We start from the raw sequence: 22,712 nt of genomic DNA on the forward strand, positions 1-22,712 counted from the left end.
GAGCCATTCAGGGACCTGTTATATGATCATGCTTTAGACAGGCCACAGTGTCCCGCAGGAATCACTGAAACTATGACAGACTGTCACATTTCCTCTGTTCAACCTGAACATGTGACTGAATGATGATTTTTATCTGTTTTAAACAGTCAGGAGACAGACACAAACTCAAAATAAAACAGAATCATTGCAGAACAGAGATCATCTGCAGGTTTAATTCAGCCTTGTACTTAATGAGATGAGACCTTCACATCCATGTCAGTGACGTCATGGCGACAGCAAGGAAAAAGTCAAAGGACAGAGACATTTGAGGAGACAGGAATGTTTTTTTTTTATGTAACTGCAGTCAGTTAAGATAAAGGTGAATAAAAAGAAAGTGACTTAAATGAACATATTAAAATGAGAGCACAATTTCACAGTTTGAATAGCTTTTTTGTTTTTTGACGAAGTTATGGTCTAAATGATCAGCTCAATATCCAGCATTTCTCTATGTTCCCGTGTTACCGGAACAACAGACAGTTTTTTTTTTGATAATCTTTATAACAGTCAAAAAAATAAATAAAATCCCATTCAGGATAACTGCGGAAACTAAAGAAACAACTGCACAAGCACTAATAAGAATAAGAACATTAGGTATCAACAGGTATCAAGAAAGAAAATGAATGAATTAATAAATAAATAAATAAGAAAACAAACGAAAAATAATAAACTTAATAATAAACGAGAAAAATAAAAAGTTCATAAATATTCATATGTTGGGCTTTTTTTTCTTTTTTTTTTTTAAATAAAAGCATTTCACATATTTTTATACAATATTATTTAATTTAAATAGGCAACAAATATCAGTGTGTTTTTTAAGAAACGACATTAATTGTATAAAGTATTTTGCTAAAAGTATACCGGAACTACAGAAACACCACCAGGAGGAGAGTCGTCACTTCCTGTTTGAGTCAGATCGTTATCGAGCATCATCTTCATCTCGGTGTGTTTCAACATGATGGTAGCTGCTTTGGGAATGGCGCAGTTATGGAGGTGCGTCAGGCTCCTGGCGGCTCGCCGTGCCGGGGCTCCGTCCTCGGTCGGTGCTGCCGGGTGTCACCGGGCTCTAATGCCCGATGCTGGGAACGTCAGCCGGGTTCAGAGCAGAGCACACAGCGTTACGCAGCACCGTCCTCCAGGTCAGTGGAGCTTCGAGCCATTTTAATCATATCTGCAGCTGTCGACAGGTGTTAAAATGTTTCCTCTAAAAGACCCGGGAAGCTACTGACACATATTTCAAGTTTTACAAACGTCATTGTTTCTTCAGCTAAGGGCTGTTACGTTGTTATTAAAGGTTTTTGTTTGAGTTTTAGGCTGAAAATCCTCACTGGTCCGGAACTTATTTATAATATGTGGACCTGTAATTAATTAGTGATCTTGTTCAACTGGTTAATCCACCCATCCCTTTTCCGTTGTTTATCCTGGTCGTGATTAAAGATACTATTTAGACCTGCCAGTGTTATTATGCAGTATGTACAGTATATAGAGCTGGGAAGAACAGAAAAAGTGCCTTATTATGTCAATAAATTCACACATTTGGTAAATAATTCCATGGCAGTTTGACTTTATTGGTTTTATTGATATCATTCACATTTTAAACCATAGTCTCAGCCCCACACATGCCCCTCCTCTTTGACCATTTTTGCTACTTCCATCTTTATTGACTGTATATGTTACAAATCCTGTCCACATGTCTTAAATTAATTACTATATAATAGGCTCCATATGCAAGATTCTCCACTGCAAATTCTTATTTCACAAATACAAAATGCTGTTTATACTCTTGATTATTACATTACATTAGATTTACTCATTTGGTAGACGCTCCAAAGCGACTTACAGGCGAGGGACATCACTAAAGCCTTAATTATGATGACATGCACTTATACTTTTAATTATACCCTTTATTCATTTCTTTAAAACTCATCGCTCCATGTCATATGAGCAAACTGTAACCTGGCTGGTTGGCTGTGATTCTAGTTTTTAATTCTACAAAAGAGCAACACTTGACTCTGAATACAGTCACATGGTTTTAGTGATTAAAGGCGATACTTTCTTCCAGCTGTTCTCATGGCTGCCCCCCCCATGTCGTTTTTTTGGTTGCTTGTAATATTCCTAAGAAATATGTTTTTTCCTCTTAAAATTCCTCTTAATATTTCTTTTCTTTTTTTTCCCTCAATGTTTCCCTAATACTGCGTCGTACTCTTCAGACCCTGAGCTGTTGGACAGTTCATTTAGTGCACGTTAAGTAGTTATCAGCTGTCTGAATGTAATTGAATTTGTTCCTCACATTCACTGACACACCTGTCACACACGGTGGACATAGTGAGGAAGGAGGAAGCACACTCATGGAGGTCAACCTTGCGCGTTCTCTAGTCTCATGCACATCTTTCTTCTTCACTGAAAGTTGCTCCCAGGAGTGTTGGGAAAAGCTCTTGAGAGGAAACTCTTAGGTCAGGACTCTGAGTGCTGTTTGGGAGGACTAGTGGTCCGACGACCCCTGACCTCTGTCTGTCACATGCTCACTTCTGCTAACCCCTGCTTTGACTAACTGATGTGTGTACAATGCAGTGTGTAAGTGCCATGTTTGTCATAGTGACAGGGACTGTTAAAGTGTGGTTTTTATTTGGGGTTCTTGACGTCCATATTGGATAAAGAAAAAGCCTGTACACCTACTTACACACTGCACTGTACCTGTTGTGCGTCTCTCTGTCCCTCTGACCTCGCTGTAGCCTGCTGACCTGAGAGAGGCCAGCACTCGGAGTTTGTGGGAACTGAAGTCTTGTCTCACTATGTTGTCTTCCTTCCAAGGAAAGCTTGTGCGGGATGGAGAGGAAAAGAAACCAGTGGTGAGTCCCCACCATATGATCAGCAATCATCACTTCATGTTCATCTACACTCTGTGGGACTTTATAGAACCTAAATACTAATCACCACACGTCACATAGCCTGCTAAAACAAGATGTCATACACCAAACAACAGTGAAGTCCTGTTAACATCTGTCCCTCTGTCACTGCTCTCAGATCTGTGTGGAGGGGAACATTGCCAGCGGGAAGACAACGTGTCTGGAGTATTTCAGCAAAACCAGCAACATAGAGGTAAAACAAAGCAAAGTCCTTCTACAGCAGAGCTGTGCTTACTGAAGATGTGTGTGCATGTCCTCCCCCCAGGAACTACCACTCTAATTGTTACACATGTTGGCTTGAGTCGTAACAACTGCCATTTGTACGGTGGCCTCCGAGGCTCAACGTACTGCAAACAGACAAAACACAAACAGATTCAGAAAACATCTTCGTCAGTTGTAAATATACACAAACAGGCTGTATCTGTTTGTGTTGTGTGTATTTGCATGTGTTTTCTTCAGTTGGAGTGCGTTTAACCTCAGGGCCACCGTATGTTTGACATGCGGGGGAGGCTGGACTTTGAATGAAAGGTTTTTATAATGAGTCTTTTTCCTTATGAAGGTTGAAACTGATGAAATGAGCTGAAGTCTCTGAGCAGCACCATGATCACAGCTGCTCCACTTCTCTACATGAGGAGGAAAGGAGCTTCAGTGCTTCCTATCTTATCTCCTTTAGCAGAGGAAACACTGGACTTTCCTTTAGGAAAGGAAAGGAGAAATGCTGTCCCACAATTCCTTGCTGCAGCAACATTTAAAGTGACACACCATTGTAGTTTCACCTTGGCAGACCCACATAAATGTAGAAACAACAGAGCAGCTGTTTTATGGAGGATTTATCATCCATGTGTTAGAAATAAAGTTAGTTAAAAGTAAATCCTAGTGTAAGTGCAGTCAGATTGTTTTCCTAAGTCCTTATGAACTCTCCACATCGTTCCTTGACTTCCTGACATTTCCCATGGAGGTCGAGGAGAAGTGGTTAGAAAGGAGGTTATTTTGACTGGAACTATTTTAGCTGTTTACACCCTGTGTTCATCCGTCTGCCTGAATACCTTGAGTCACAGCTCTCAGAATATCAACTGAACAGCGACCCTGGACGTCAGAAAGGTTTAGGAACTTATTTTTCCTCTCTCCTCTCTTGTTTGCTCCAGGTTCTGACTGAACCAGTCTCTAAATGGAGGAATATCCGTGGACACAACCCTCTGGTACTATGCATGACAGTGTTGTTGTCATAGTGAGAGCGTACTGACCTGACATCAGACCTGTGTAATCAGGTCACAACCTAAAAGGATTTTCAGGATAGTTTCTTAGGACATTAAACAGAATAGGATTTTTAAAGTTAAAGTTTTAATGAAAGGAGATAAAAGTTGTAAATACCCATAGAGGCCTTTAGCTGCTGTGGTGTTGGATTAGATATGACCTGTGCACTGTTAGCAAGTGAACTTTAGTCCAGTGGTGACACCAGGTCACCTGTGAGGCTCCATACTTTGTGACTGTGACAGTCCAGATCAAACCTTCCCTGCATGTCTGCCATGCTTTGTCTCTGTCCCTGCAGGGTCTGATGTATCAGGATCCTGAGCGCTGGGGCATCACACTGCAGACCTACGTTCAACTCACCATGCTGGAAAGACACTTGTCCTCCATAGTAAATGTGCTGTTAGCTAGAAACACACCCGTTTCATTGTATTCTAGCTAATATAGGCTGGGAATCAGCTGTTTGACCTAAAGGTTTCTCATTGGTTGGTTTCAGTCGGCTCCGGTCAGGATGATGGAGAGGTCCATCTTCAGTGCCAAGTACATCTTTGTGGAGAATCTCTTCAGAAGGTAATGTTATTATTATTAGAGCCACATTGAGGGAAAAAAGAAATCTGAAATGACAAGAATAAAGTTGTTTGTGCTCAGTGTTTCTTTCAGCATCATTTAATATCCTGATTATTCATTGTGAGCCATTCTGTAACTGTAACTGTCTCTGTTTCTGATCACTTGTGGCACAGACTGTGTTTTTATACAAACTGATTGATTAAGGGAGAGTCTTCATCCATTTATGGCTAATTGTGGGAGTGGAAATGAGGCTCGTGCACATGTGCCCTATTTCTCAATGAGTGAGATTTATAAAGCAAAACCATGTGAACGCACGGCTTTATAATTCTGATAAGAATGGGTATGAATATTTCTGGCTTTGTGTGTCACGTAGTTTTAGTCATGAATCAGTTCCACTTCACAATCAGACTCCCCTTATAAAGGATTTGTGAAAGGTTTTCAACTAGTTAATTAATTAGCTTGCTAACACTTTATAAATCATTTATAAGCTGTTATAACACAGTAGATAAAAATGGGCGACAGTGACCTGTTGCTTGCCAAATAGTGAGCCCACATGTATCTGTACTGTTGAGCCTCAAATCTTTTGTTTTCATATCGTTTTCTCCATCATCAGCGTTTGTAGCTGCTGCTTCAGCACCTTTATAGAAGACAGTATAGTGATATATTGTCACACTGACGACCCAGACGCCGTGCTGACAGCTGACTCTTTTTTTTTTCAGTGGGAAAATGCCAGAGGTGGACTACGCTGTTCTGAGCGAGTGGTTTGATTGGATCACAGCTAACATTTCCATTCCCGTCGATCTGATTGGTGAGAATAACACAAAGCACAAACACACATTTAATAAACATGATCAAGACAAGAAAAACGGTGGCTGTAGTGTTCACTCATTGAAAGGTTGAGAATATAATGAGATGATACTGTGAGGACTGATGATTAGTATCCATCTGTACGGTGGAGAGTGGAGGTGTTTGTCTCGTCACACCTGCTGCCTCCATCTCCGTCTTCATGTTACCTGATTATGTAAATCTCATCTTCACAAGAATATAGACAGAACAGCAGATCAAGAATGTAACAGAACGACACATATATATAACCAAATACAAAATAAAATAACTTTGGAGTTGTTTCAATATTCATTTCGATAGTCATACAACTATTTTAATGAGGCATTCATTTAGTCTGTGTCTCATATAAATTGACCATTTTTCACATTTCGTTTTAAACGTATTCTCTCTGAGAATCAAAAGATATGTCAACTTTTCCATGATGAAGATGCCTTATATTCCTTAACTGTGGTCAGGTAGAGATCTTCTCTCATCCCAGCACCTTTAATGTTCCCAAGATGCATCACTGGACAAGTATTTGGAATTTCATATCCCAAAATATTTTTAACAACTGCAATAACGTTTTCCAAATACAGCCTTCTCTTTGTGCAGTTCCAGAATATGTGTGTGCGCTCAGCCTCCACGCTGGTTTCACAACAAGTGTGTATTTCCTGTTGCCTTCACTGGTTGACAGTGATATCAGTTCTTATTGTAAATAGTGCCAACGGATACTTCCTGTTTTCAGTGGGTGGCGCTATGACCATGACTCCAGTTAGCGTTCCAGTTAGCATTCAGATGTTTTCAGTGTGGGACTGTGATAAAAACGTGAAGTTTGGAGCAGATTGGACAATTTATTTTATATATATATATTATATATATATTATATGTATTTCACATTGAGGCATCAATGAGTCTTAAGCATATTCTGACCAAGTTAGAAGTGGGTGGGGCCAGTCTGCAAGGAAGAAGACATCACATGACATTTCCTGGGACTATGACTATCACTGAATATTGACATTTGCATGTGTTCAGGCCGGGACTCTTATCAAACATATAAAGCTTGGCTCGGTTTGGACAATGCATATATTATAACAACTTCCTGTTTCATGGCGAAACATGGAAATTTGCCAGGCCGCCACAGACAGGTTGGCAACAAACACTCACAAGCTTCTCAGTTTAACATAGCAATGGTGTTAAGATGAGACTGACCAAATATGGTTTTCGATCTGATCAGTTCTCTAGGAGGAGTTTGTTAAAGTATGATGTCCTTAAATCACAAAAGTGGCACCAAAATTGCAGAGTAAATTCAAAATGGCTGACTTCCTGTTAGGGTATGGGTCCGAGAGGTCACATGTGATACAGTAGATTAGATTTCGAGGTTCCCCCTGGCTGGTGAATTTGCATCAGTGTTTCTCCTCACAGTCCACCTCTTACCATCAAGCAGAAGACGACTCAGTATGAAAACACCCAGACTCTGTCACAGTAAATCTGAATCTATTGTCTGAACACACTCCAGTGACAGGAGCTGCAATAGTGCAAAACATGCAGCAGGTCATGACCCACAGAAGAAGTCATTATCATCCCCCATCAGTTACCAGGAAACCAGATATCCCACCAGTTACACATGAAAGTGTGATGGACTGTCTTGACTGTTATTAATCATGTTCAAAGCTGCAGCAGCTTGTTGATGAGACGTTTCCTCTGGCTCTAGTCTACCTGCAGACGTCTCCTCAGACCTGCCATGAGAGGTTAAAGCAGAGATGCAGAGAGGAGGAGAAAGTCATTCCACTGGTGAGGAGGCCAAAACATTTAGTTTCACTTCACAAACTGTCAGTCAACTTAAAGGGAAATGAATGGGTCAGTATTTATAACATTGTGTGTGTGTGTGTGTGTGTGTGTGTGTGTGTGTGTGTGTGTGTGTGTGTGTGTGTGTGTGTTTGTGTTTGTGTGTGTGTGTGCGCACCAGGAATATCTGGAGTCTCTGCACCAGCTGCATGAGGACTGGCTCATCAAACAGACCTTGGCCTCTCTCCCTGCTCCTGTTCTGGTGAGTGACTCTCCTCTCTGCTTTGGTTTGAGCAGGTCTTTAGTTTCAGGTGGCCACATGGATGAACCCTCATTGACTTGGCACGCTTAAAGTTATAATATGTATCCTTTCTGGATTAATATGTCTAATAATGACTAGACCTATGTTCTATATTTGGATGAGTTGTTTTCTGACATTGTTCCAAACGTTTCCACCAATTTTCAAACTTACAGAAATCCATGATTTTAATCAAGTCCGTACATCCGTCCCATTCTCGTCGACGCAATAACTCAGTAACGCCTTGATGGAACTTCTTTAAACTCGGTTCAACCATTCGCCTGGACTCGAGGACAAACTAATTCGATTTTGGTGGTCAAAGGTCACGATGACCTCACAAAACATGATTTTGGCCTTGTGAACCCCTTCTTCTGCTGTAACGTCTTTCAGAGCTCAAACACCAAACACACCTGTCACCTGTGCAGCACGGGGATGAGACGAGACGGATCTGATTCACCAGTTTACACAGCAGCTAGCAGCTCACTCTCTCTCCACTGTGTCTGTGTGTGTGTGTGTGTGTGCTCTGTAAGAGCATGTGATGACATCAGTCATTGCAGTTGTCTGTGTCCTCAGTCAAAACAGAAAGACAAACTCAACTGACAGTGAAAAATGGGTGGATCAGCTTTTATTTTTCAGGTTTACCCGTGTTTAAAGCGGGGTTTTTGACCAGTGGAAAAGGGACTATAGTGGCAGAAAATGACATATTGTACCTTTAAGCTGCAACATGGTGTGCTTCCACTCTCTCCCCAGTCTTTAATATTACCTGTCCAGATGTCAGTGACCTGTCAATCTGTTCTTTTTTTGTTTCCTTCAGCAATCACCAATCTGTGTCCAAAAAACTTTTGTGTGTGTGTGTCTGTGTGTGTGTGCGTGCAGGTGATTCCTGCTGACCATGACCTCCAGAAGATGCTGCACCAGTATGAAAAAAACCGTGAAAAGATCCTTGCTACTAGCAGCGTCTGATACACACACACACACACACACACACAAAGATAATGGAGAGCTGTTTACAACACCCACTCATATAACTGATCTGTTACATTTACTTGGTTACATGGTTTTAAGAAAGGTAGCTGCTTCTTTAAGGTTCTGTTTTAGCCATTTGAAAACTCTGCAAACTCTGGTCACACAGGCTCCTTTTCATTCATTTTTAATGACGTTCTCACCAACATCACATATGAAAGGTTTTCTCACCTACAGAAACAGAACTAACTTCAACAACTGACTACAACTGAAACATTCCACTGAGCCTCAGTGTCTCTGTGAAACACCAGAGAACGTTCTTGTTGCTGCTCAGATTGGGGTGTTAAACTGATTCATTCTGTTTGTGTGCGTTTTGCTCTGTTGCTTTTTATAAGTCTGCTCAAATGTCACTATGTGATGTCAAGTGACGTTTACTTTTGTATTTTAAACCTGATGTGGTGAAAGCAGGAGCAACCACAGGTACAGAACACATGAGTTCATATACTACAGGTGCGTTTGGGAGCTGATGATAATGTGTAGGTCATTCATTTAATTAAATCTTAATTTAATCTTTGCTCTTAGTTTTACAGAATAAAAAGTTTATTCTGAAATCCTGAGTTTGTGTTTTTAAAGACCCTCTGATGAAAATCCAGTGTTTAAGCTTGTTAACATCCATATGATGTTTTTATATAATACAAGACATGAAGAGTGAAATAATCATCAACACCATGACTGAGTGTTTCCACCTTGAACTGCAGTGAACCAATGACAGTCTCATACACACAGATTCAGACAGCCAGGGTTTCATACGTCACAAACCTAAGGAACCAATCCGGTCAACTTGTGGGGATGGGAGGGGCGGGGCTAAATATAGCAGAGGAAGAGGAGTTCAAAACATGTCTGGAGAGAGACTTTAAGTATGATCTAATCTGCTCCATCAGCTTTGTGAATTGATTTACAGAATTTACAGACTGATTAAAATAGTGTAACAATATAAATTAAAGTAAATTAAAGGGTTACCACACCAAAGTCAAAAATCTTAATCACAAATGTGAACCTTTATTTAGTCTGACAGGTGTTTTGATACACAGACTGACAACAAATACAGTGGGCTCCAAAAGTCTGACACCACTTTCCAATTCAAGTGAATAAATATGTGTACTGGAGTAAACAGTTTTGCAATTCTGGTCAGTAGAGAAACACAAAATGCTGTTTTCTCATCCACCGCCATTACAACAATGCATTTAAATATCCCGGCAGTTAATATGATAAAATAGATTAAGGGCCTTTAACAGTGAAAAAGAAAAGGAGCATGATGCAGAGTTCACATCATTAGGAAAAACCATGCATTGACACAAATGAAATGAAATCATTTCCTGTGATGCTAGACAATGACAAAGCTCTGTGGAGGCTCCTCCTCCTCCTCCTCCTCCTCCTCCTCCGGGCCAGGATCTCCTCCCTCCTGCTGCCCCGTGCTGCCTCCTCCTTCACAGCTCTCACAGTCTGTCACAGTGGACTGCTTCTGCTCCTTCATCGCTGCAGGATCGGGCTGAGAGGATCCGCTGCACCTGCTGGCCTCATGGTTCAGTGCTGGACCCGTCTCCATCACCGGCTTCCTGAGCTTCTGCTCCTCCGCCTCTCCCTCTGTGCTCACCTTTCTTTCTTTCTTCCTCCTCTCTTTATTCGTGCTGTCCTCTCTTCTCCTGTTCTCTCCTCTTCTCCTCAGCTCCTTTTGTTTGTGCTCCTGCACACGGAGCTGGCCCATCCTCTCTGCCAGCCCTCTCAGATCCTCCTCATCGTCCTCGGTGGTCAGAGAGGAAGGCTCTGGTTGGGTCGGCCTCTTGTTGTGCTCACCTGTGGAAATCAGTTTCATATGTAAACTGCTGGCTGCAATTTATTTTCATTACAGCAAGTAACAAAACATGAGAAGATGAAACATACGTTCATCATACGAAGTGCAGAGGAGGGTTTACCTCTGGAGGGTTAGAGGCTCAGTAATGTAACATCATGAAGATGAGGGGTGTGCTATTAGACAGTCAGATATGCCACTGTTTCCACTGTGGTAGATGTCCTTTGAATATTTGTCCTCCTTTTTAAATTCTTGATTTTGGGGGCAGCTGTTTATATTACAAGACATCAGGGCTGGACAGTAACAAAGTACTTTAACTTGAGTACTGTACTTAAGTTTATTTTTCAAACACCTGTACTCTACTTGAGTATTCTCTTTTACTCTTACTCTACTACACTTACAGACAAATACTATTCTTTTGACTCCACTATGTTTCTATGAAGCAGAGCTTTTAGTCAGTTAAATGAACTTTATTCTGTTTTGGAAAATGTGATAGACTGTACACTGTGTTCATCACAGGAAAAGAACCAATCACAGCCAACTCCTCCACTGTCAGTCATGTGTGAACCTGTCAGTGTCCTAACCATGGAGATGTTAGATAACGATGAGGCAGAAGATTCTTCAAGTCCATGTTTGAAATTTTTTAATTAAATAAAGATTCCTTTCATTTGAAATGTTTGCTGTGTTTACCACGACCAAACTCCGTCACTACCTCCAAAAATTTGAAATCCAACTTTTGAAAGCATTAATTCCAGATGAACAGCTTGTAGTTGGCTGTTTTCCTGATTCAGTTGTGTTTTCATGTTCATTTCTACAGTCTTTGTATCATATCCTGCAAGTTGTTTATTATACAGCTTCTACAGTCAGTCAGTCAGTCAGTCAGTCAGTCAGTCAGTCAGCAGGTTGTTTCAGAGTCATTAGGTTCAGTAAATGTGCAACAATACAACAATGTGTTGACATAAAAAAAATTACTTTTGAATACAGTACAGTATTTTAAAATCAAGGTCTCCAGTACTTTAACTCAAATAAGAGTCTGACTGAACAACTTTCATGTGTATTGGAGCAATGTTTGACCATGAGGATCTACTCTGACGGAGCTGTGGACTTTGTCCACCTCTGTAGACTTTTGTCCAGTTCAGGAGAAGTAAAGTGCACACACACACACACACACACACACACACACACACAGTGGAAAGTATGAGGGGTTTGGAAGAAAATATAATAAAACTGAATAAAATTTATATGAGATTGGAGGAAAATAATATTACAGGGTCAATCATTCAATACTTAATAGGGCTTATTACATATTTGATCCACTTGGTCCATAGTTTAATAAATTCAGTTTTCTTCAGGTCATTTTTTCCAGGACATGCATGTCATCTACTGTATCTATCCGCTCCTGTATCGTTGGGGGTTCAGGAAGTAGCCAGCGCCTTGTGAGCACTTTTTCACAAGCAGAAATCCAAATAGCCAAACATACTGTGTATTACTGTGTAATAAGTTTACACACATACAGGCATAAGGCCTTTATAAAGAGCAGAGATAACACCTTGTTAGAATCATTTTCATAAGCATCAATAAATACTCTCAATACTGGATCACTGGTGTCAGTTTTATTTCTAACATTGTGTTTAAAATGGAGATATCTGTGAAAATCTGATTTTCAGGACCATATTCTTTCAGCTTGATCTGTCAGGTATTTCATTTGCTGACAAATGTTTCTGTCAGGCTCTTTTATCCATTACACATGTGATTATTGTGCTCACTTCTAATGGTTCTAATGGCTTTTTCTGCTGTTAAGTGCAGAATTTATTAGAAATGTTCTACATAAACACATGTTCTGATGTACTTCAGACATGTATGTAATGTTTTGATTGATGTTTTTCGCAGTGGATTTTAGTCCACACATAAAACCCACTGGGCATGAAAAGAACAATGATGGCCAGCGTAGCAGTCGGCAGGTGACAGGAGAGATTTATGAAAGAAAAATAGTTTATATTGGCTGATGACAAAGTCTTCAGAACATCATCACACTGTCTGCTGTGTTGTCATTCTAATATTAGTAACCTACATAGCGAAGTGAAAACTCCCGGGCCAATATACAGCTACGGCCCGAGTCTGGCCCATAAACCTCCACTTCCACATCCTCAGGTATTGTCTGACAGCTGCAAGAGTTTCTGTGTGTTTGCCAGAACTGGTTCAGATGTGGAAGTGGTGTCTGACTATCATGCTGAATAATGGCCAGATACAGGCTGTGAAACGAGACATATACTGGGCCAGAAGAAAACAACATTTCAAAGGGACTGATATTATGGAAGTGTGTGTGTGTGTGTGTGTGTGTGTGTGTGTGTGTGTGTGTGTGTGTTACCTGCTGCAGCCTGCTGAGGCTCTGCTGTAGGCTGAGACTCTCCGGGCCTCTGGTCCTGCTCTGCCTTGGCTCCAGCTCTCAGTGTGATGTGAAGGGAAATGGCCTGAGGGCCGCTGAACTCATCATCATCAGTGTTGATGAAGCTGCTGCTCGCGGGGTTTGCGGGGGTGGAGGTCCCACCACTGTTCCTGTCACTACAACCACTACTTCTGACACTGTCACCCAACACCTCCCCGGCTTTACTTCCATCACTGTTACTGCAGACAGCTGTAGCAGCAGCTCTGGCGTCTCTTTTGGAGAGCTCCGCATCTTTACTGTCATCGCTGTAATGATGACCGACAGCGTGGACAGCTTTACTGCTGCTCCTGCTGCCGTTCGCTGGGTGAGGCTTGTCTGGCAACAGGAGCCGGCCCCTGAAGGCCAGGTCAGGGTAGGTTCTCTGCATCTCAATGATGGACTGGTCTGCGCTGATGAGGTGGATGTGTCGAGGCTTGGGTTGGGGCTTCACTGCAATCCTGGTGTCAGAATACAGAGGTACCTGAAGAGATAAAACAGGTGAGGTCAGCATATGTTAACGTGGCTCTGTTGTTTATATACAACTGATGGAAGAATGAAACCTGGAAACACCAGTGAGGCTTGTGTCCAGGCCGATGACGTAGCCGACAGCACTGACAAAGATGCCGTGTCCTGTTGTTTTAACATTTGGTTTGTTCCTGCAGAGTTCCTTTAGAGCCTGAAAATAGGAGCAATTGGGAATATATATCTGAAACTTTCCCACATTAAACAAGACATCATATCCTCTATGATCATGTGTCAGTGTGTTTGTCTGACAGAAGCTCAGCATTGACTTTTACCTAGTTTTAAGCCACATACACTTTTTCCACCTTGGTGGTTTTCAGCTCTATATTTGAACCAGATGAAGGATTTTAGTCGTCGGACGTCTGGATCTGAAGTTATCAGAGAAACAAGCTGAGGAAATGTTGGACAGCTCAGCTCCCAGCTGCTGGAGACGTCCTGTCCTGTGTCACTGAAGAGAGGAGGACGCCTCTGTGCAGAATTCAGCTGCTGGTTAAAAACCTGCTGAACGTCTGCTTCATGAGTTATCAGAGAAACAAAGGTAAGCAGTTTCAGTTTCCAGCTACTCCGAGACGTCGTGTGTCCACATAAGCTGCTTTTAAAGACTTACAAAGTTTGTAAATGGGCTCGCTCCTCCACACCTGTCTGAAACCTTAAGTTCTACCTTGTGTTCTGCGTTCTCAGAGTTCAGGGCTCCTGTCTGTCTCCAGAGCTAAAGAGACGTCTGCTAGCTGCAGAGCCTTTTCCTCCCTGCTGACATCAGACTGTCTGACTGACAAACTTAAAACTCATCTTTACACCTCAACTTTCAGTCAGCACCATATTCTTTTACTTTTTCAGGCTTTGTACCTGTTACTGTTCTACCACTGGAGGGTGGGTCAGTCTCAATGAATCAGTTAAATCCAATCCTGCGTCACTCTGACTCTGTTTGCTCCCTCAAGCACATGAGCGTCCCTCTCTCTCTCTCTTTCTCCCTTTCTCTTTCTCCTTCCTATCCTATCTTTCTCTACTTGTCTCCTTCCTGTCTTCTCTTCTTTCTCCTTCCTCTCCTCTCTTCCTTTTGTTTTCTCTCCTCTCTCCTTCCTGTCCTCTCTCCTCTCTCCTTCCTATCCTATCTTTCTCTACTTGTCTCCTTCCTGTCTTCTCTTCTTTCTCCTTCCTCTCCTCTCTTCCTTTTGTTTTCTCTCCTCTCTCCTTCCTGTCCTCTCTCCTCTCTCCTTCCTGTCCTCTCTGCAGGAACTGTATTTCTGCCTCCAGAGCTGCAGAGTCTGAATATGAGACTACTGCTACAACTATTATTAATACAATTATTACTTTCCATCTGTGTGGAACATCTCTCTGTGTCTCTCTCTCGCCCATCCTCAATCTGGTTCTGTTTGAGGTTTCTGCTTCTTGAAAGGTGTCTGTAGTCAGTATAATAAAGAGGACGGTCTAGACCTGCTCCATATAAAAAGTGCCCCCCCCTGTTGTGAATTGGTGCTGAATAAAAATAAACTTGACCCTCTGCACTCTGTCCCACCTCTTTTTTATCTGCCTCTTCCTTCTTCCTCTCCTCTTCCCTTCGCTCTGTTGTTGTCTTCGTTGCTGTGGGTGCCTCTGGTTTTGAAGGCCCCCCTCTCCTCTGCAGAAGATCCAGCCACTCCTGCAGTGTGAGACCACAACATGAGGCCATGAAGTGACCCACTTCCTGTGACCATCGACGTACTGTATCACGTCAGTAATGTTTATAATTCCTGTTAACGAGACACACTCTCTTACACTGAGCTCAAAGCGGAGGGGCTTTCAATATCATGAGCAGAATGTAGACATGTTTCTTTTTTTCAACACATTCCTTTTCTCAAAGTCGACTTCTGTTGAATTCTTCTCATCGCAGCCTGGAACTATATTCCTCCTTTAATTTTATTTTATTGGTTTTATTGATTGAGTCTGGCTTTTTTTGGAAATGCACTGATTGCAGTGTAAGTTACCGTGGCCCTGAGAGTTCAGCAACTTAAGAACAGAGAAAACAGAGAAAACACAAACAACTTCAGAAAACATCTTCATCAGTTTGACAACACATGAGCTGCAAATACTCACAAGTAATTTTTTGCCTTAATTCTAATAGTGACAGAGAGAGAGAGAGAGAGAGAGAGAGACAGAGAGAGAGAGAGAGACAGAGAGACAGAGAGAGAGAGAGAGAGAGAGAGAGAGAGAGAGAGAGAGAGACAGAGAGAGAGAGAGAGAGTGGAGGATGATATGCAGCAAAGGGCCAGGAGCTGGACTCGGGCTGCTGTGGTTAGGACTACACCTTCATGGTACACAAGTTCCTCCAGGCATGTTTTAAACTCTGAACAAATCCTCTGCTATGATTCATATTTAGTTTAACATGTTTTCACACATTAAACCGGGTCTGAAGCTCATCTCCTCTCACTTCCTGATTGAGAAATGTGGATCAGGCCTTTAGCCCCGCCCACCACCTGCTGTCTCCAGGTGGACAGGTGAAAGAGCAGAGAGTATGAAGATGGTTAGAGGAGGAAACATCAGAGAGACTCAGCCACATGTTTGAGCCTCAGTCAGACCCAGACTCAGAGGAGGAGTCTGAGACCAGAACCAGAGACTAGCAGACGGATCAGAATCATCAGTGTCAATCCGGATCTCAAGCATTGGAAAATATTATTGTAATTCAGATGACTCCCTTTCCTCTAGCCAACATTTTGTCCATGCCAACATGTTTTTTACAGCAGGAGCTTCTTCACCCTGCAGAGCATAAGTAATAAGCAGTAAACTAACAAACACAGCCACACTGATTTAAAATGAAAATCTGCTATTTACCTAACATCACCAGTCTTACATTATTAGACTGTTAATACTGATGCATCGCTGGAATAAAGAAGTATTTCACTGTGGCTTTAAAAGTGAAGTGTGTGTGTTGAGCTCTCAGGGCCACTGTAATAAGTATAAGCTGCTCTTTGATTGGATGATAACATGTCACATATGAAACCAGGTTGGAGGGTTATTGGAGGATATTTTTGATCTTACCTGTGGCTGCGGTCCCTGCTGATCTGTAACCGGCTGCTCCAGGAGGTTGCTACACTCCACCCTGGCCAGCAGCAGCTCGAAGCCCAGCAGTATGGCTCTGTCCGGGTCAGCATCCTCACTGAGTCTGAACTCACTGAAATTCATCAAACAGTAAAGAAGACAACTGAGGACAGCAGGACAAAAAGTGAGGAGTGAATTAAAAGCCTTGAATCCAGTGCAACCTCAACCCTCATCTCCCTGCTCCGTTACCTGTGTGGGGCGTCGGTGTTGGGCAGGTAGCCAATAGAGGCCAGGACTGACTGAATGGTGAAACTGCTGAGAACTGGCAGAAGACGGTAAACAAATGGACCTGTAAATGTCTAGAGGAGACACAGAGACCGAAATACATTTAATGTATTACAACATCAAGAGATCGTACTTTATCAAGGACTTCTCAAAGCTGGTCAGTCAAGAGTAATGAGATTTAAGTTATGTAGCAAGTGGCACATTTTATATTTGATAAATAAACGTGTCTGCAGCGCTCTCTGCTGGACAAACTATGTAACTGAGACACTGGCCAGATTAATTCTAGGCAGGGTTTGACTTTGTATTGTGTAAAATTCAAGTGGCAACCTCAGGAAAATGAAGCCAACACTGAAGAACCAAAAGCTGCAGTTCCTCTAATGACCACTAGAGTCTGGCTCCATAGACTCCCATGTTAAAATGTCCAACTTTACAGCAGAAATAAACATGTTTACAGCCTGGTGCAAAAACAGCTTTGGTCTGTAGAGCTGATTTCCTCCTTCATGACAACTGTTTATATAACTCACCTGTAGGTTAACCAGCAGTTAACACTTACTACACAGTGATGAATATCTGTGTAAGATTAGATTAGACATACAGGGTTACGGAAACCTGTAGTAAAGCTTCTGCAGGACAGTGATGGACATGAGTGATGACGCCTTGATCACAGGCTTTTATAACACTCCTGTCTTCACCCACTCTCCGTGTCTTCGTGCCATTGTTTAATCACTCTGTGCTCTCAGGTGTTTCCTCTACCACATCCTGCACACAAACAGGAACTGGAACAACTCATCTGGAACCATTACTGAAGCTTCATACCAAAATAAAACAACCCTGTACAAAAGGAGACTTATATTGGAAATTATTCATTAGCGGGTCCACAAGTTACGAGGAGCATTATCACCCCCCTGGTGAAAAATCCCTTCATACTTTTCATACTCCAGAAGGACTCCTGTAGACAAGGACAAACACTTCCACATGTATATGCATCTCAAAATCTAATGATTACTGATTATGGTTCAATTAAAAGTATCAGACTCAAAGATTATCACATGACCTCTCCTACAGCACCTGGTAAACAGGATTTTTTACCACTACTGTACTATAACACATAATGAACTCTTGGAGGTATGTAATGGGTTTTAATGTTTGTGGTAAAATAAAATTCAACTTTCATACAATTTAGAAACAGGTTGATTACCAATGACCTCTAATGAGTAGGGGAGAGCAGGGACGAATGAAACACAGCGATTTTCTCCAAGCCCACACAAGTCTGATATGTCAAACAGCGTCAGCGCGTACAGCACACATCACCCACTCAATATTACATGGATACGTCAGACTCCTGTGGAGTCCTGAGAGACTGTTTTGTGATAAGAACATTCACTCAAGCTGCAATTGTTTCAAGTGTCATTGACGTGATCTTATGACAGATTAATTAGATTCAGAAGTTTGCAATGTCAGAATCTTTCAGTATAGAAGGGAATCAGGGGCTCCTCTGTGTGTAATATTTCCAGAGGATGAATGAAGGGATGAGAAGAGAGAGAGAAACTCAGGATGAAACGGTGGAGACAGAAACATGGAGGAAGTAAAGAAAGTGACTCTGACTCCAAGTTTAAAGAAAAAGATGGAGGACGGAAAGAGAAACTGATTCAGAACCAGCCCAGGTGTCAGGTAATACAGAAACATGTACGGTCCAATATCAGACAACTGATTGATTTATAATGTAAATACAACAAAAATCAAACAAAAGACTGAATCCTGTAGTAAAATGATTGACAGACAAGAGACAGGGACTAACAATAAAACAGATACACAAACTAACAATACATCAACTTAATTCATTTAGGCTGTTATTTCCTGATGCTGTGTTTACATTAGTAAACAAAGATAATCAATCAGTCTGTCCAAACATTGATCTATAATCAATATATAAACCATATAGATTATGTGACAGTATTACTCCACAACGAAAATGAACTTTGACCCAGAGGAGCACTCATAAGGTAACTGACATTACCTGTAGCTGGAAGTGGCTGAAAGAAAGAAAGAAAGAAAAAAAGAAAGAAAGAAAGAAAGAAAGAAAGAAAGAAAAAATGAAGAGTGCCACCTTCAGAGTCTTGAACTCCTTCTTCCAGGGTTGGAGGAACAGGTTGACGCAGAGAGTCTCCAGCAGCTCGGTGGCTTTAATGAAGGCGGACAGGTGTCTCCTGCAGTCCGTGCTCAGGGCTTCATGGTCCTCGGCCACAGCCTGGTAAAACGGGAACACGGTGAAAATCCCCCCCGACTCCGGCTCCCTCAGCAGATACTGAGCCGCCTTCTTCAGCAGCCGCTCATCGCGGCACGGCCGAGCCTCCGGACACGGCTGCCGGTAACACTTCACATAATCCTCATAGAGCTCCTGGCGGGAAACCTCCGCCTGTTCTGCTGCTCCGCTGCCGTCCTTCATGACCGTCACACCGACTAACACACACTCACAGCTAATCTCAGTCAAAGTATGAGGAAGTGTAGCTGTCAAAAACCTGATGAGGAAGTGAAAGTGAGAGCAGTAACCCTTCATATGTGCACACACACACACACGACCGTTTAAACGCTCTCTTACACACCAATCCTGCCATTAATTACACTAATGACACATAATATGAGAGAATAGTAAAATAAACTTTATTCCATATAACAACAATTATAAACACATTTTCAGGTACTTTAGAACAAAACTGTACAAATGCACATTATACTGTAATATTACAAAGAATTACTGTGTCACAGTGTAATTGTACAGTACACTGTTATTGTAGATAGCTTTTTCTAATTTTTCATACATTTTAGGAAGTAACAGAATGTCAGAAATATTGTTAAAAGATCGGAATTATTTCCTCATTTCCTCATACCAATGTTATGATGGTTCAAGCATCTGATTTTTTTTTTTTTTTTTTTTTTTTTGACAATCTTTTTAAATCACATTCAGGATAAATGCAGAAACAATAAAACCAACTGAGCAAGCAGCAATAATAAGAACATTAAAGGTCAGAAGAAATAAATAAATAAGAAGAAAACTAAAGAAAAATAATAAACTTAATATAAAAATGCATAAAAATGAATAAAAAATAAAGGGACAAAACAAGTGGTCAGTCAGGTATTAAAGTGCATAGATATTCATATAGGTGTTGGGCTTTTTTTAGCCCAAGTATTTTATAAGTATTAGTATTATTATTGTAAAATGACATTTCCAAAGAAATAGGCTCGGAAAGGCCATGTTTTATTTTGAAAACTTTGACCCGGATACGTTTATGTTCGCTTCCGGATTGAGGAGTGTGTTTTGCAGTCACGTTGCCGGAGTCTAATCTGAGTTTCCAGACAGTTTAACGCAAGAGTGGGTGACATTAAGGGATGAGGTGTTGATGGTGGAGGTGTAGAGGTAAGTACACACACAGCACACGGCGCCATGTTGAAGGAGTCAGTCTTTGTTTGATCTGTACCGTCTGTGACTGTGTGTGTGTATGTGTGTTTGGGAAGAGTCCTGTCTGTTTCCACACTCAGCCGCTTTATAACCAGGTGTGATTTCTTACAGGACATATTGGGGTACTTGTTAGGTCATTGTGACGCATTCAGGTCAAAATCCTTACATGTTGTTTGCTGCTAATAATTTCCCTCATATTTGGCAGTAGCCATATTGAAGTTTTACCAGTGATAACTGCAGATTACTCTCACAGAACACAGAGGGGACCGTGTCTGTGTCTGTGTCTTACAGCAAAAATACAGGAAATACAAGCTGTGATTTTACAGGCAAATCACACCAATATACATTTGACATTGTAGCTGTTATTTCTTCACTTCGTTATTTGGATCCCCATTAGCTTCCACAGAGTGGTCACTAGTCTCCCTGGGGTCCACACACAAAAACAACAAATAAAACAAACAGTTATTAAAATCACACTATGTCCATAAAGCAGAAAAAACTAAAGAAGCCAAACACACAAGATAATTAAAATAACTCTACATGTAAAACAACAAACAATAATATCTTACAATGAAAACTAAATCGAGATTGTCACAAATGCACATTAACATGAAGAAAATGAAGACAGAGGTGCAGAAACCACAGTAACATCTAGATGACGTTTATCTCATTTTGTTTTAGTAACCTCTTGTTCTGTCTGATTCAAGCAGCAGATCTGATTGATCGTAATTCTAGTTATTCCTTTCCTTTGTTTTAAGCCCTTAACAATGGCTCCTTAATGATTGTGAGTATTAACAGATTACAGATTTAATCATGTGTGAGAGTTTGTACACTAAACAACAACAGAAACATTATGGACCATATCATTCTTTTGATAAGAAGCAGTGGTTTAAAGCAAATTCTTTTTTTTACAACGAGTGTGGGATTCATGTTGTTGCTTGTTGTGACCGTCTGTCCTGCTGCAGCTCAGAGAAGCACAGACATGAAGAACAGAGGTGGCGGCGGTGGCGGCGGCGGCGGGGTGGACGCTCGGCTCAGACAGAGAGTGGAGCAGGTACAGCTCTCCTCGTTCTCCTCGTTCTCCCGGTGCTGTGTGTGAGCTGTACAACTTAAGAAAAGAAAATACCGTCACTGTCGCTTATCAAAGCAAAATATATCTTTAGAAAAAGGTGATGAACCTGCTGGGACGCACCTGTGCTTCAAAGCTTTTAACTTCAAAAGTCACAAAGCATTGAACAACAAGTGCGTCCCAGCAGGTTCATCAGTTTTTAGTGTCCCCTGGAAACACTTCTGATGTGTTGTGAGTATTTGCAGCTCACATGTTGTCACATTGATGAAGATGTGTTTTTGAAATGTATACAGTGGCTGTCGGTAATGTAGGTTGTAAGAGCTCCGGGTTTACTGGTGCAGAATCACTGTGGTCCTTTAAGTTTATCAGAGTGTTGCTCCGTCATCTTGACTCTGTCTCATGGTGAATTGTGTTTTCAGTATCTGGCGTCCAGCAGCAGTGAATATGTGGACCTTTCAGACATGGCCATGGATCTTCAAAGACTACACAGGCAAGTTTCATCAGAATAGAAAAGCTTTAAATAACACACACACACTCACACTCTACACAATCAATACGTACAGGCCGCAGATACAAGTCACTCATATTCAGGACCAAGCTTTGTGTCCACATCCATCAGACTCATTAATGTCTTTTAACCTGGGGCTTGACCTTAATGACCCCACTCACCTACTATTGTTTATCTGTGGACTATTTTAAGCACATTTACTATTTTAAACTTTTTTACACAAGCTAAGCTGAACTTTTTTGTCTATTGTGTTTTTACAAAAACATAGATAAAGTTATTTTGAGTTTGAGAAGAGTCTGTCCCACACTGACACAGCATGGTGACACCAGCACTTCTGTTGAAATGTCTGGAGTTCAGTTACTCTACCATCAGAGATATGTGCTCGGTATAAAGAGTTAAAACACCAGCACAAACTACAGCCCCCACCATCAGAATACAGTCACCTCATTACTCCTCTTTTACACCATCTTTAGTCAGTTTAGTGCTCATTGATATGTGTCTGTAATTTTGGTGATGAAGATCATATTGCCTCTTTTAGAATGGAGTATGGCAGAAGGAACAAGACGGCTTTCAGGATTCAAGTAGAGAAAGGTAAGAGGCAACAGTAGTGATGTCACAGTCTGGCTTACATGTGTTTCCAGGGTGAGTATTTTAAACTGTAAATTTCCCCCCGGAGGGAATAGAAGGGCAGACGGGACAAGGTGAAAGATGACGCTATTGTCATGTGATCACAGGTGAAAATAGAAAAGAAAAAAGAAATATTCTGTATTTCTGAGAAAATAAAAAATCACACACGTCTTCTCCTGCTTTGATCTGACTGTTGCATCTGCCCCTCATAGTGTATGTAGCCATCATGAAGGACTCTGGGCTGGATCATCTGGAGAGCAAACATTTGGCTAAGAGAGCCAAACACAGCCATGACAATGGGTAAAGGACACCCCCCACCCCACCCCA

At 41.4% G+C, this 22,712-nt stretch overlaps 3 protein-coding genes across 8 annotated transcripts in view; 2 read left to right on the forward strand and 1 right to left on the reverse strand.

The window, feature by feature from the left end:
- Positions 1-952: 952 nt before the first annotated feature.
- tk2 (thymidine kinase 2) lies at positions 953-9,239 on the forward strand. Of its 4 annotated transcripts, none has more exons than XM_023425878.1 (10): positions 953-1,175; positions 2,848-2,885; positions 3,061-3,135; positions 4,088-4,141; positions 4,492-4,587; positions 4,687-4,760; positions 5,477-5,565; positions 7,294-7,373; positions 7,549-7,629; positions 8,542-9,239. In XM_023425878.1, the coding sequence occupies exons 1-10, from the start codon at positions 992-994 to the stop codon at positions 8,626-8,628; spliced, it is 858 nt and encodes a 285-aa protein (XP_023281646.1). In that variant the 5' UTR covers positions 953-991; the 3' UTR covers positions 8,629-9,239. The 4 variants fall into 4 exon arrangements, with proteins under 4 accessions (XP_023281646.1, XP_023281647.1, XP_023281648.1 ...); XM_023425879.1 differs by having other exon boundaries at positions 4,492-4,581; XM_023425880.2 differs by having other exon boundaries at positions 968-1,175; positions 2,769-2,885.
- A 419-nt stretch (positions 9,240-9,658) lies between these two features.
- On the reverse strand, positions 9,659-19,222 carry LOC111669425 (uncharacterized). Of its 2 annotated transcripts, XM_023425711.1 has the most exons (6): positions 18,832-19,221; positions 16,689-16,798; positions 16,440-16,572; positions 14,941-15,063; positions 12,846-13,383; positions 9,659-10,482 (listed from the first exon to the last, which is right to left on the reverse strand). In XM_023425711.1, the coding sequence occupies exons 1-6, from the start codon at positions 19,168-19,170 to the stop codon at positions 10,013-10,015; spliced, it is 1,713 nt and encodes a 570-aa protein (XP_023281479.1). In that variant the 5' UTR covers positions 19,171-19,221; the 3' UTR covers positions 9,659-10,012. The 2 variants fall into 2 exon arrangements, with proteins under 2 accessions (XP_023281479.1, XP_023281480.1); XM_023425712.2 differs by lacking the exon at positions 14,941-15,063 and having other exon boundaries at positions 18,832-19,222.
- A 793-nt stretch (positions 19,223-20,015) lies between these two features.
- The window catches only part of nvl (nuclear VCP like), a 19,075-nt gene continuing 16,378 nt past the window's right edge, over positions 20,016-22,712 (forward strand). For both annotated transcript variants that reach the window (XM_023425907.2, XM_087179197.1), the window contains exons 1-5: positions 20,016-20,139; positions 21,147-21,235; positions 21,670-21,740; positions 22,297-22,349; positions 22,598-22,685. In XM_023425907.2, the coding sequence (XP_023281675.1) occupies positions 21,164-21,235; positions 21,670-21,740; positions 22,297-22,349; positions 22,598-22,685 (284 nt within the window). In that variant the 5' untranslated portion in view covers positions 20,016-20,139; positions 21,147-21,163. The remainder of the gene's footprint in view (positions 20,140-21,146; positions 21,236-21,669; positions 21,741-22,296; positions 22,350-22,597; positions 22,686-22,712) is intronic.

The sequence above is a fragment of the Seriola lalandi genome, unplaced genomic scaffold (assembly GCF_002814215.2).
Source record: "Seriola lalandi dorsalis isolate HSWRI2012SDOR001 ecotype SW California unplaced genomic scaffold, Sedor1 jcf7180002054795, whole genome shotgun sequence".
NCBI lineage: Eukaryota > Metazoa > Chordata > Actinopteri > Carangiformes > Carangidae > Seriola > Seriola lalandi.